Raw genomic sequence first — 15501 nt, 5'->3', positions numbered from 1 at the left:
GTGCTTTTGTGGTTATTCACGGACATGTGCAGAGTGGAAAAAAAAAAATGGAGTGGGCCCACACATCCACTCTCAGCTGAAATCAACACCATAACACTCTGCCTTCTCACTTCACCTCTCATAAAAAATATCTTTTCACTGTCTATTTACTGCCATGTTTGTTTGTTTGTTTGTTTGTTTTGCTTCTTGTGCTTTGTTGGGCGGATTTTTCTGTTTAGAATGGCCTCAAAGTATAGTCCTTACATACTGTCTGGTGTTCTTAAATTCAATATGCCATACAGAGAAATACATAGGTTAGATAAGCTTTATGCAGGCATGACTTACAGTGCTATTGGGCATGAGGATCACTGCTAATAAATCAAAATACATATTAAATGAGGTGTCTTTAAACAGAAATATATATATAAAATAAGATTATGTATTGAACAGTCAACACAAATGTAACCAGAGGCTCTTGGGAACCTAACCCTCTATTTCCCCTGGGAATTATAGTCCAGTATTTGCTAATCAAGCATTCGCAGTGACTTTATAGAACATAACTACCATGAATAATGAGAATGAGCTGCATATAACAATTATCTTCGGGAACCACAGTTCCCCGGTTATGCAGTTGTACTTCTGCAATGTACACAGCCATTGCTTACAGTGAGTCCCTTTCCCAGGCTTCTTCACTCACCCCTGGGTGAAAAGCTCTTGCTGTCTTTCCAAGAAGGGCTAATAATGATTAATATATTTCCTACATTCATGCATACCTGTAAATGAATTCCTTGTCCTAAATGATGACCTGACTTTGAACAATATTCTTGTATTGAATTCCAATTCAGAGACTGTTTCACCTTAAATGTTACTGGCTTTTCTCCTATCACAAAGCATTCTTTCCTTATTCTGAAATAACTTTCCCCTCTAGCTTAGAAGATCCAAGATAACAGATCTATTTGTCTGTTTATCTACTGTTGTATTCCCAGTGCCAAGAACAGGGCCTGGCTCAGAGTTGGCATCAATGAATGTTTCCTAAATAAATAAATAACCTGTTAACACATTATTCAACCATTCAGAATGATTCATATGAATACTACAAAGACAGTATGATACAATGTTTATAAAACAAATGGAGTATTATATGGCACATGCCTTATAACAAACTATGTAAAATATCTGCAAAAAACATAGATAGCTGCAAATGAGAAGGTCTGGAAGATAATGTGCAAACAAAAATGGGTCAGGCATCCCATTTCTGATGTTTTCAGTTTAATTGCCTAAGAGTATTAACCTTTTCCTCTCAGAATTAATAACATTTAAGGAAACACTAAATTTACCTTACTTTGGACCATGTGGATACCATTGTAATTAGCTAATCCTATATAATAAAAGCCTAATGTGCAAATCGACCAAACGGCGGAACAACTGGTGGAATGACTGGTTGCTATGATGTGCACTGACCACCAGAGGGCAGACACTCAAAGCAGGAGGTGCCCCAGCCTGCAGGCCCCAGGCCAGCCAGGGCGGGTGTCAGCAGGGGACCCCAAATTGCCCCGCAAGTTGCCCCACAGATCGGCCCTGATCACCAGGCAGGCCTAGGGACCCTACCCATGCACAAATTTCATGCACCAGGCCTCTAGTTATTAGTAATAGGAAAGGAGCAAAGGAAAGGCCAGACAGTATAGGCATGCTCTCTGCAAAACAATGGGAGAGGGGACTAGACAAAGAGAAGATAGGTAAAGTTGGGGGAACTTGTGAAGGTGCTTGTCAATCACACCTGAGAACAAAGGTCATTGGCCAGAATGGGTGTGGCCACTACAAGTGTGCATAAATTTGGCATATTTACTGGTAATCCCCTAAACAAAGGAATTCAATGTCTTGTGCTTTGGGAATCCTTGGGACTCTTGCTGCTTGGGGCTCACTCTCCTGCATTCTCCCGTGAGGCCCAAGGCCATGCAGATCCCACAGGAAGTGGACTGATGGACTGTCACTAGCCTGATACTGAACTGGACCCAGCTCCAACATGGAAAGGAAACTCTGGACACTGGCTTTGCTTCTAGCTTTACTGAAACCTCAGCTACACTGCTATGACTAGATTAAGGGAAATGAGACTTTAGAAACCCAGGAATATAATTCTATGCAAATAAAGCTTTCTACCATATCTCATCCTTCCATGGGGGTCTCTGGAAATGCTTATTCCAGTGGTACCCCATGAACCCCACTTCCACCAATAACAATGTTACAAATTAGTTTAAGCTCCTAGAAGGCAGTTACCATGCTACTTTTTTCTTTTTCTTTTTTTTTTTTTTTTCAGTATTACCAGTACCTTCCATAGGAACTAGCTGGATCCTAAATTCTCACGCAATCTGGAGAGCATGCAAGCAATATGGTAGATATTTGCAAATAGCAAATTTGTTAAATTGCTTCACCCACATAAATACATTTTTTAAGTTCTACTTTATGTTGGTATTACTAAAATGATAATTTTTTTGTATGCCTTCAGAAAGCAAACCTCTTTTTGGTTATTTTTTTTATATTGTTACAAAGTCAAGTTTTAACAGAGCCAGAGTAACCACAGAACATGTTAAACTGGTTTTTACACCTTAACCTCTTCTATTAGAATTTATGTGAAACAGGAGAAACTTTGCCTTTCCTTTGCAGACTACTTTGAAATTCAATTCCTGAGATGCCATTGCCTGTTGACAAGTGGAAAATTACAATGAGATGGGTGATGTCTCCCATCCAATGAGGAATTCAGACTCCTATGTAGAACTGATTATCATTTATTGTCTTCCCTTCTGTTATATTAAAAGAAGCATATCCAAGTAGGATATCAGGGAAATCTGGCCATAACATCTTCAAAGATAACATATTTGTGCTTGAAATACTTTGTGATAATCAGATGCATGGTCACCCCTGGGCCAAATCCAGACATGCCCATATATGTATAATGTATAGCTGCTACCACAGAGTGGTAAACCAAACAAAAGTCTACCTTTAATTAATACTCTTTTTCTTCTTAATCCTTACCCGAAGATAAGTTTATTGATTTTAGAGAGAGGAAGGGTCCCTAACTGGGACCAAACCTGCAATCTAGATATGTGCCCTGTCCGGGAATCTTTGGTGGATGATGCTCCAACCAACTGAGCCACACTGGCCAAGACTAGTCTATCTTTATTTAAAATGTTGATATTTTGTCCATTGTGGACTTATTTGCATTGATTTTCATATTTTAAAAACATTGCATTAGAATATAATTCATGCATATAACTTATGTGTTGTTAGAATAATGCTTTTTAATATGTCTTATTAATGGTATGCATATTATTGTTTATATTAAAATATAAAATATATTAAAGCATAATTTAAGTATTGTTTTAAATATCATGAAAAATAAAATGTCATTTTTGTTGCACTAAAAACCATAAATATAATTTCTCTTGGTGTCCCTCCTTTACATTTTGTACCTCATGAGTATCTCACTTGACTCACCCTAACCCCAGCCCTCCTGTCAGGACTGTTGTGAGAATTAGAGATAATGTCTATGAAGTATCTAAAGCATTACCTGGCACATAGTAAATGCTAAAAAATTAGTCATTGTTGGTGATGTTAAAGATAAGTTGGGCTAATTGTATTGCTCTCATAGGGTTGTTATGAAGACTAAATAAAATAATACAATTAAAATCACTTAGTATGAGATTTTATATAAAGCACTAATTCCTTTCCTTCCATCATTTTGGAAAGATTTTGGAAAAAAGGAAATTTTATTGACCAGTATACAGGTGGCAGTGCTTTATTCTGGCCATAGAACTTGATTTGGTTCTGGCTCTGTCATTAACAAGGTAAAACAAACTAGCAGGGCATTAGTTTTCTCATGTTAAAGTCATTCCTTAGAGACTAAGCTAGTCTCTAGTATTCCTTTTGGACCCAAAATTCTAAGATCTGCAAGCTAGCTGATTTGAAAAGACAAGAGGCATCTATTCAGAAAAAAAAAAATTTCCAGGGCAGTCTTATAACCAAAAGCAGCCCAAATCTGAAAAAAATAAATATAGAAAGAAATAAAAATTTATTTTAATTTCAATTTAAAAAAATGGAAAATAACCATATTTTGTCTTGTGTTAGAATGTTGACCAGAGAAATATTTTGCCATCTTTATTTCAAACAGGAATTTTTTTTTTTGCTAATTAAATATACTTCAGTTAACAAACATGGTTCCATATGCTACAATAAAGATAAATCTTGAAAACACTTGGTAAGTGAAAGAAGCCAGTCACACATACACACACAAACCCACATATTATGTGATTCCATTAATATGAAATGTTTAGAATAGTTTAATCTATAGAGACAAGAAACAAACTAGTTGTTGCATATGGCTGGGGTATGGGGAAAGGTAGAGAGATTGGGGTGCAATAGCTAAAGGGTACTGGGTTGCTTTCTGAGGTTATAAAAATGTTAGGCCCTGGCCAGGTCGCTCAGTTGGTAGAGCATTGTCCCAATACCCTAGCAGGGGTCCTCAAACTTTTTAAACAGGGGGGGCCAGTTCACTGTGCCTCAGACCGTTGGAGGGCCGGACTATAGTTTAAAAAAAAAACTATGAACAAATTCCTATGCGCACTGCGGGCCCGGGACGAGTTTGGCTGCTAAGCAGGACAGGCAGCGGCACCCGGCGGGCCGGATAAATGTCCTCGGCGGGCCGCATGTGGCCCGCGGGCCATAGTTTGAGGACGCCTGCCTAAGGTTTCAGGTTCGATCCCGGGTCAGAGGACAAGCAAATATCAACCAATGAATGCATAAATAAGTGGAACAGCATTTCTCTCTCTCTTCCACTTCCTGTCTCTCGTTAAAAGCAATAAATAATAATAAAGTTTTTAATTTCTAAAAGTGACGGGTGAGCCCTACCCGGTTTGGCTCAGTGGATAGAGCATCGGCTTGCGGACTGAAAGGTCCCAGGTTCGATTTCGGTCAAAGGCATGTACCTTGGTTGCGGGCACATCCCCAGTAGGAGGTGTGCAGGAGGCAGCTGATGGATGTTTCTCTCTCATTGATGTTTCTAACTCTCTATCCCTCTCCCTTCCTCTATGTAAAAAAGCAATAAAATATATTTAAAAATAAAAGTGACATGATAGTTGCACATATCTGTGAGTATACAAAAAAAACACAGTGAATTGTACACTTTACTGGTTTTTAAACTTTTTAAATAGATTTTGAGAGAGAAAGGAAGGGAGAGATAGAAACATCGATCAATCATTGATTGACTGCCTCCTGAACGCCCCCCACAGGGGGTCAAGCCTGAAACCTGGGCATGTGCCCTAATCAGGAATTGAACCAGCAACTCTTTTTTTTTTTTTTTTTTTTAAATATATCTTTATTGATTTCAGAGAGGAAGGGAGAGGGAAAGAGAGATAGAAACATCAATGATGAGAGAGAATCATTGATTGGCTGCCTCCTGCACGTCCCCCAATGGGGATCAAGCCCGCAACCCAGGCATGTGCCCTTGACCGGAATCAAACCTGGGTCCCTTCAGTCCGCAGGCTGATGCTCTATCCACTGAGCCAAACCAGCCAGGGCCCAGCAACTCTTTAGTGCACAGGACGATGCCCAACCAACTAAGCCACATTGACCAGAGCAAACTGAACACTTTAAATGGGTGAACTGCATGGCATGTGGATTATATCTCAATAAAACTAAAACAAAAAAAATGGTTCCTATAATTTCACACTTTTGTGGAAAGTCAAGGGTGAAACGATGAAAAGTCTTTTAAAGGTGACTGGGCAGAAGTTTCACTTTTTCTGTCCAAATCAAAACAGGCTTTCAGTTTTCCAATTTGTTTTCTTTTCTCTCAGAGGCTGAGGTTGATGGACCTTCATCTGTATCACTGAAGGTTAAATAAAGCCCCCCACCATGGTCACTGTGTTGGCAGGGGGAGGGTTTGAACCTAATAATGTGCAAAATAAACTACTACTCTTATTCTCAGGCTTAGGAACTAAACATAACCGTTACTTTGTTCTCTCTTTGCCAGAGAAAATTGGGTTGGATCAACAAAATGCCCTCTTGATTGGAAAGACATCGCTGCTTTCAACCACCAGCTGTATTTCTCTGGAAGACAGCCCAGAAAAGAGACATCTGTATTCCTAGACTGACTTATTTCACGAGTCTCCGTTGGATAGTCCCTGGGGTAACACTAAGCATTGACAATCCTGGATGAACCTTCCAAAGGGTCCTTTGCTCTGCCTTCCTAAGACACACTGCCCGGTGACTAAGCAAAGCTGCTCATGCTGCCTCGGTGTCACACTCAGTTCTGGCTTTCTAGTTCCCACCTGCTTTTGCAGGAACTGGTACCATCCCCCACATTTCTGACTGGGGGGAAAACTTCTACAGAAAGAGGAAACACCTCATTCACATCCAAAAAGATGACGGAGTCGTGGACAGAAATAACCCACCATGAAGCAGCTGTGAGTGTGCGCAAGAAGAAAATTCTCATGTTCTGTGAGAGTCAATGAGCAAAGGTAGGGTCGTATTATACTGCTCAATATGGCTGAGTCAGGCTATTAAAACTGAAAGTATCAATTTCTCTCAGACCCACTGTTGGTAACATTGACTCCACTAACTTCCAAACCCAATGACAGCCGTGAAATTCCACCTAGTTTAACCTTGATGCATGGTATCCAGACAGGAAGCAAAGCAGGCATGGCCCTGACTCACACTTCTTTGATTTCAAGTTTTGAGTTCCAAGGTGTGCTCAAGCTAGCTATCATTTCCTCCCACCCCCAAACATGACGCAGATGTGTGCTAATAACTTCTTTAGAACAGAGTCCAAGGTCAGGTATACTGGCTCAATGCTGCCTGAAAATATTTACTGAGATTCACACCAAGGTTAAGAGATGCTTTGTCTAGTGTTCGGCATGCTGGGCAGTGAATGCTAGTATCTGGGACACATCTCACCACATGTTACTTGATGGAGCCGGGATGTTTCCAGTAACTCACACTGACCACACTCTTATGCTTGCCTGAAAACACTTTTCTAAAGGAATTTCCAAAAGTGGCAGAAATAAAAATCTCTTTAGGCAAGAAAGCTTGCCTTGGAAAAATTAAAAAATGAGTTGGACTCCTTTTTTTAAGAGAAATTATAAGGGGGATGTGACATAGTCCCTGCCATGAAATTCGACTTCATTTTTTAAATATGAAAAGTAACTCAGTGTATATTTTATGCAGAGGGCCACCTGAATTTGGCATTAACCAGTTAACTGCCACGTGTCCAAAACGGAAAACCATCCCCACGCGCCATGATATTTTGAATTTAATTTAAAAAATCAATTTGCAATGAATATTATAAAAATAAACTCACAATTCGGGCGTTCTTGAATATTTCATGAGCTGAAGATTCTCACGAAAAATGATTTTAAAGTTGGTCAGGGCTGCCTCTTAGGGAAAACTTTTTTTTTTTATAGACGCGCGTGGCGTGTGGGGAAAGTCCGCCGCCTGCGTCTACAGACGCTTATGGCATATAATGGGTTAAAAACCTGTCCTGAGCCAGATAGTCAAGCATTCATAGCTGACCAGGAAATATCTCTTGCTTCTCCTTCCGTCCCCCTCCACCCAAGGAAGAGACAAGCAAGAAGCATATGGGCAAAATGCCCCCTTAGTTGGAAGGCTATTTCCGCTTTTAACTAACTGGCAAAGAAGCATATGGGCAAATGCCTTCTTGGCTGAAGGATATCTCTGCTTTTAACCCCAGGCTTATATTTCTTTAGGATACAGCTTAGAAAACAAATCAGGTGCCAGGTTTCTTCGCTCTCATCTCTTAATCATGGGCAAAGTATGTGCATTCACACCCCACTCCCTCACTCACCTTTGCCTTTGTGTTACAAGAGGATGAGTCACACACACACAATTATAAATCATTTGGAGAGGCTTTCCAACATCCTAGGAAAATCTCTGTGTTTGGCAGTAAGCTATTTTCTCTAGGAAAATATCTACCTAGTTTTACACAAGTTACCATAGGCCAAAATATTGATAATAGAATAACTTTAAAAAATACTTATGACAACAGCCTTAATTTAAAACAATATTTATCCGTCTGTGTTCCTTGAGGGTTTATTAAAAATGCATATTCCAGGATCTCACACCAGACCCTTGAGTCTGGATCTCTGGGGACAGAGTTTCCACGGTTTTTTGTTTTTGTTTTGTTTTTTTAATCCTTACCCGAGGATATTTTTCCATTGATTTTTAGAGAGAGTGGAAAAGAGAGGGAAAGACAGAGAGAAATATCGATGTGAGATAAACACATCGGTTGGTTGCCTCCTGCACGAGCCCTGACCAGGGCCTGGGCTGGGGAGTAGCCTGCAACCAATCGAACCCGGGACCTTCGGTCTGCAGGTTGAAACTCTATCCACTGAGCCAAACCAGCTAAGGCAGAATCTCCACATTTTTAACAAATTTCCTAGGTGATTCTGGTATGCACTAGAATTTGCCTTGTACACTGGTAAGATCACGGCAAACATTTTCATCATGATATCACAGAGGTTAGAACAACAGAACAAAAATCTCCAAAAATGAGTGACTTGTATCCTTGGGATTTCTGAATCACAACCTAACACTTGTTAATTTTTGGACAGCAAGGAAAACAAGGCAAAAACAGAGAGTGATTAATACTTTCTGCTTTCAGATGCATGTTATTCAATACCCTCTCCCATGAAAGTTCCAAGTTCATGGTTTTATAGATACTGAGAAGTCTAGATCTAGCTTACAGCCATAATTATGGTGTGTTTTTTTTTTCCTTCTAGCTACAGAAGTCTATTGTGGTGTGTCTCTGTCTGCTTAGAGTCTAGCATGCAGCAGTGAGTCTTCTAGAATCAATTTAAAACAAGACTTTACTAATGAGGTAACAGTAAGTAAAAAGGCAGGTCACAACAAAATTAAGTTCTTGGTTTGTAAATAGAGATATATAATGGGAGACCGGAAGAAATAACCACAAATCACCATCAGGTTTTCGTGTTAAGGTTAGCTCCCTCTCTCCTTAAGCTACCCCTAAATTTATGATCATTTTTTAAATAAATAAATGATAAACACACTTTAAAATGTTGACTTTTCAGTTAAAATATCATCACGAGTAAAATTTTAACTTACTATTAAATCAAAAGCACAAAGTAAGCCCTGGCCTGTTGCTCAGTTGCTTAGAGCGAGTTCCCAATACGCCAAGGTCGCGAATTCGATTCCGGTCAGGGCACATACAGAAATCAACCAATAAATGCATGAATGAATGGAACAACAAATCGATGCTTTCTCTCTCCCTTCCTCTCTCTAAAATCAATTTAAAAATTAAATTAAAAAAAGGCACAAAGTAAGAAAAATTTATTTTTTTGAGCCAGTGATTTCACTTCTAGTAATATATCCGAAGAAACCCAAAACACTAATTTGAAAGAATAAATGCACCCCTAAATTTCAGAATTATTTTAAAGACTACATTTTTTAAAAAAGTAGATGTACTGCCCTAACTGGTTTGGCTCAGTGGATAGAGCATCGGCCTGCAGACTGAAGGGTCCCAGGTTCAATTCCCGTCAAGGGCATGTACCTTGGTTGCGGGCACATCCCCGGTGGGGGGTATGCAGGAGGCAGCTGATCAATGTTTCTCATCGATGTTTCCAACTCTCTATCCCTCTCCCTTCCTCTCTGTAAAAAAATCAATAAAGCATATTTAAAAAAAAAGGTAGATATACTGTACTTGATCCATTCCTGTATATAGCTACACTTCTGCTGTATCTAGTTTCAAGTTTTAGTAAATAACAGAATTATCTTCTATATAAGTTCTTTTTCTTTTAAAAGTTATTTCTCTAGAATAAATTCCCAGCAATGGTTTTGATACTTCATATGGCATGAACATTTTATGAATCTATATATATAACATATTTTCCTTCAAAAAAATTGTACCACATTACCATAACCTATGTGAAAAAGAACTGGATTCCTAAAAAGACTGAGAGCTGTTGAAAGCTTTTCACTTCATTTTTGTTACCGTTTTAATTTTTATTTCTTAATTATGATTAATAGTTTTTAAACTATCAATATACCAAGCACCATTCTAAGGGATTTACATATATAAAATTATGTTTTTCTGTAAGAACAATTTAAAATAAACCCCTAATGCATAAAAACTATAAAAACCTACCCTCTATATATTAGATCTTCTAATATAATAAAATTTTAAATTTCCAGAAAAGAGATCTTATTTCATAGAGGTAGAAAGGCACTGAAAAATTTAACTATGAAGAAAGAACATTATTCTAGATTTTTCCACATATTTAATTTTTGGACCTTAGAAGAACAAGTCAACCCAAAGGAATAAGAGTTTCTTTTATTACTGAGAAAATATGTATAATTTTTTTTCAAAATTAGAAAATATATTTAATCCTTATCTTCTTTCTTAAACATGACTGGATGAAACTTAAAAAGTCCATTTAGAAAGTGGGATGATAAAGGCAAAATGACATTAACACTAGCAATATTTTTTTCAGTGCATTTTCTATCTCATTCTTTTTTTTAATTTAATATTTTTTAAATAATTAAGGAAATTATTCAATAAATGACCTACCTGATCTCACCAAGCACATCAAGCTGATGAAGAAGTATAATCTCAGCATATGGGGACTGGAGAGAGTGTGTCACATTCACAAGAATGATTTCCTTCCCAAAGCCTTAGAGTTTCAACTGAGGGCTTTGCTCAGAGAGCTCAGATAACTAATCCAGAGGTGTGGTGACAAGAGGAAGTTCTGAGACTGCAGGCAGGTCCCACCCCTTTCAGAATACTTGACTCCTCCTCTTTTCAATGAGAGGTCGGATATGTTTCTACCTTACACAATTTTATGCATATCTTAATATTATAATACATATTTGCAGAATGACGAGTTCAAAATAGTTTCATTCTTTGTGGGCGGTTTATTAGTTGTTTGGCTTGGAGTGTTGAAATCAAGAGTGATCTGAAATATTTTCCTCTCCAGTTCTTGTGAATTAAATAAATCCAGTTAGTGTTCGGTTGGCCTGTGTATACAAAACAACTTATTATGTTAATTCACACACTCATTTCTCATAGGGCAGTCTTTAGATTTTATTAAGAACATTTCATTAAGTCCAATTGTATACCTACATTTGCCAAAATATACTTCAGATTAAAAGAAACCTTTTTATGGTATTATATATCTTTATTTTTATTTCTTCTTATCCAGATTTCCTGTCTAGTTATTAGTTCTCCTCCTCCCTCTTTTCTTCCTCCTCTGCCTCCTCCTCCTCCTTCTGTTCCTCCTTCTTTAAAAGAAAAACAAATGCAAAGACTTTAGAGAACTATGCCAGAATCCAGCCACTTCAGTCTTGGAAGTAACTAAACATGTGCTTTATAGCTACAAGGTAATTTAATTCTCTTTCTGGGGGAGTGCTTGTAACACTTAGACTTCTGGCGGTCTGATCAGCATAAAAATAAATAAAGACACAAGCAATTTAAGAATATATTTTCAACCAAAGCAGTAGGCAAAAGCCACTGGTCACTTAGCTTTGTCTGTCTGAAGTGAGTGTTTATGAAGCATCTCTGATCTAAGTTTATCAGTTCTCAGCACCTCAATTGCAGGGGATTCCTTACAGGAAGTAGTTTCTAGCAATGCTTCCCAAGGAATCAGTACATCACAATTACCTGGGGGGGCTTTAAAAAGAATTGTATGTGTATCTGTGTCACACCTCAGACCTAATGGATGCCAAGACTTTCTAGCACTGGTCAACTGACCTGGTTTCAATCCCACCACGTCCAGTCACTAGGTGTGTGGCTTTAAGGGAAATATTAAAGTTTTCTAAGTCTTAGTGTTCTCAACTGTAAAATGGAGATACTAAAAAATCACACACCTCACAGGGTTATTACATGGATTAAATGAAAGTTCTTAGCACTGTGCCCACTACCAAGGTAAATGCACTCACCACCTGGTAACTATTGTTATTACCTAAGTGGTCACACAATCCAAACCTTCCCTCCCCCCTCTCCTTGCAAGGTGGGCTGCGCAATGCTGAGCAGAAGGATCTGGTGGAGAATCTCTGGGGTTTTAGGAACGGAGAGCAGTTTACAGCAGTGATGTTTCAGGTTAATAACGTTAGTCAGCAGTTTAGTCTATTTTTGTGTTTTGTCTGCTGCTTGGAGAAGTAAATTAGGGATATGGAAATAGGAAAACCTAATAGGTGACTGCTAGCTATTTTACTTTTCCATTTTCAAAAAGCTCTACTAATTTGAAAACAACTGCCCTCGGGAACAAAGGGAACATTGTTTCACATTCTCCTAGGAACCGGTTATGGAACACATGGCTCCCTGTTGGATCAGTGTACTTGCCTGATAATTATTTGTTGAGTGCCTATCAGTTTTAGTACCATGCCAAGTGTTTATCTACACAGAGCCAATGTACATTTTCCTGGAAACTAGCCAATTATAGGAATAAAAATCATTTCCGTGGGGAGGTTTTGTGTTACTTTTAACATCTTTGTGTTACTATTAATGATTTTCCCACCGGTGGGCACAGAGGATTCCCCTAACTCCTAGTCTTATGCCCCTTTCTACTTGCAGCATTCAAAACAGCACAAGAATCAGTGGGAAACCCATCCTCTCTTTTTCAGGGTAGTGAGAAATATCAAATAAATATTTTTTAAAAAACGTTTCACACATGTGTGTGCAGATGGAGTTTTTATCCAAGCGTCCAGAGTTGTGGCTTTGGGCATTTCAAACCCCCACCAAGGATGTTCCTCTTACACCCCAGTACCTCAGTCTTGACATAGCACTTGCCATAACCCATGGCTGGCAGTGACTCCATATTGGATTGTCAAAGGTGTCCAAAAAATTCTCTCTGTTCTTGCGCTATACAAAAATCAACAAAAATTTTGAGGGAATAAGCAATATTTGATGTCCATCAGTACCATGTATTTTAGATTTATTGTGATCTTAAGCTGTTGTTTTAAAATAGTTATTAGAACAAGATTTATGTTTTTACTTTAACTTAGCTAATTTCCCAAGCCTTTTCATGAGAATTCTGGGCCTTCATTAGACAATTATTCCTTGGAGCATGCACACAGGGCTTTTCCCACCCTGTCATTTGGAAGGTCTTGTCCTTGTGATTTCTCTCTTGGGCCCCCATCTGGAACCATCTGAGGGTGAGACCAAGAGTTTTGCCTTTTGGAATCATTGATTTTTAGGCTGGTTATTAAGAAAAAGCTCAGGAAGAATCTTTGACATTCCCATCTTTCCTACCTAAGAGATTCAGAGGGACTTACTCCAGAAAGGAAATCTTAGGATGTTTGCCTTAGCAGCCTAATTTGAACTAGTACTGTGGGTGGGAGGGCATCAAACAGGGGCCCCATCAAGTTGATTCTGGGTTGCCTGGCAAAAATTTACCTGCCTTGCCCTAACCGGTTTGGCTCAGTGGATAGAGCGTCGGCCTGCAGACTGAAGGGTCCCAGGTTCGATTCTGGTCAAGGGCATGTACCTTGGTTGTGGGCACATCCCCAGTGCGGGGTATGCAGGAGGCAGCTGGTTGATGTTTCTCTCTCATCCATGTTTCTAACTCTCTATCCCTCTCCCTTCCTCTCTGTAAATAATCAATAAAATATATTAAAAAAAATTTACCTGCCTTGAACTTACATTCAACTCTTCCTCAACTACCTGTGAATCTCCCATTCTCACTTTTGAAATCTCAGACCCCTACACCTCACTTTTATTTTTTGTCCAAAATGATACATGCACACAATTTTACCTCGCTGCCTGTGGAATTTTAAAGTGCATGTTAATTCCCCACGTGTGTGTATTAAAATTTTTATTTTCGCCTGGCTGGCATGGCTCAGTGGTTGAGCATTGACCTATGAACCAGGATGTCACAGTTCGATTCCTGGTCAGGGCACATGCCCCAGTTGTGGGCTCGATCCCCAGTGGGGGACATGCAGGGGCAGCCGGTCAATGATTCTCTCTCACCAGTGATATTTGTTTGTTTGTTTTTTAATATATTTTTTTGATTTCAGAGAGGGAGGGAGAGGGAGAGAGATAGAAACTGTTATGCCCAGATTTCATGATCCCCAAAGACCACCAGGGAGCCGAGTCCGATGCAAAAGCAAAGAGCCTTTATTCGAGCTAGCTCGAGCTCCCCGTCCACCACACTCGCCAGACGCAGCGGCAGGAGGCAGAGAGAGAGACCCAGGCCCCAAACGCGCTGATTTATAGGGGGCCTGGGAGAGGTAGGAGGGGTGAGGTAGTGTGGCCTCTGCTGATTGGTCGGGGTCAGGTTGCACATGGGGGCAGGGCACGGCTTACTTTCCTCTTGCATTTCTATTGGCTAATTCAAAAGTGTGGGTTGGGCTCTTGGAGAGGTTCTAGGGCGGGAACCTGACTCCATGAGGTGGAGGACATGGAACAAAGGGAACATGGAGTGTGTCTCTCCCCGCCCTTTCAGAAACATCAATGATAAGAGAGAATCATTGATCAGCTGCCCCCTGCACATCCCCACAGGGGACTGAGCCTGCAACCCAGGCATATGCCCCTGATCAGAATCGAACCTGTGACTCTGAAAGGGCAGGGAGACTCCATGTTCCTTTTGTTCCATGTCCTCCACCTCGTGGAGTCAGGTTCCTGCCCTAGAACCTCTCCAAGAGCCCAACCCACACTTTTGAATTAGCCAATAGAAATGCAAGAGGAAAGTAAGCCGCGCCCTGCCCCCATGTGCAACCTGACCCCAACCAATCAGCAGAGGCCACACTACCTCACCCCTCCTACCTCTCCCAGGCCCCCTATAAATCAGCGCGTTTGGGTTCTGGGGCTCTCTCTCTCTCTCTCCACCTCGCCGCTGCGCCGGTGGGTGTGTGTGGGGGACTGAGCTCGAGCTAGCTCGATTAAAAGGCTCTTTGCTTTTGCATCGGACTCGGCTCCCTGGTAGTCTTTGGGAATCACAAAATCTGGGCATAACAACTCATCAGTCTGCAGGCCAACACTCTATCCACTGACCCAAACTGGCTAGGGCACACCACTGATGTTTCTATCTCTCTCTCTCCCTCTCCTTTCCTCTCTGAAATCAATAAAAAATATATTTGCCAAAACCAGTTTGGCTCAGTGGACAGAGCGTCAGCCTGCGGACTGAAAGGTCCCAGGTTCGATTCCGGTCAAGGGCATGTAACTTGGTTGCGGGCACATCCCCAGTAGGAGGTGTGCAAGAGGCAGCTGATCGATGTTTCTGACTATCTATCCCTCTTCCTTCCTCTCTGTAAAAAAATCAATAAAATATATTAAAATATATATATATATATATATATATATATATATATATATATATATATTTTAAATTGATTTTCTGCTGTTAATCTGTCTCTGATAATTTGGTTATCAGGCCGGCTAGAAGAACTTAGAAGGAGGAAAAGTATTATAATTATCATTATTTTTTAGTCTCTACAAGGAGTTCCTGCTGTCTTAACTCAGCAGGGTCTTTCTCACCTGGTGGCATCCTCTTCTGGCTGCACCTC

General features: G+C 39.9%; 1 protein-coding gene across 2 annotated transcripts in view; it reads right to left on the bottom strand.

The window, feature by feature from the left end:
- Nucleotides 1-10619, bottom strand: part of LIPH (lipase H) — a gene marked incomplete at its 5' end in the record, with an annotated part of 40589 nt that extends 29970 nt beyond the window's left edge. For both annotated transcript variants that reach the window (XM_080654408.1, XM_080654409.1), the window contains one exon: nucleotides 10571-10619. In XM_080654408.1, coding sequence (XP_080510534.1) covers nucleotides 10571-10619 — 49 coding nt within the window. The remainder of the gene's footprint in view (nucleotides 1-10570) is intronic.
- Nucleotides 10620-15501: the final 4882 nt, after the last annotated feature.

The sequence above is a fragment of the Plecotus auritus genome (genome assembly GCF_963455305.1).
Source record: "Plecotus auritus genome assembly, chromosome: 2".
NCBI lineage: Eukaryota > Metazoa > Chordata > Mammalia > Chiroptera > Vespertilionidae > Plecotus > Plecotus auritus.
The sequence above is the reverse complement of the archived record's forward strand: the minus strand, read 5'-3'. Positions and strand labels throughout refer to the sequence as shown.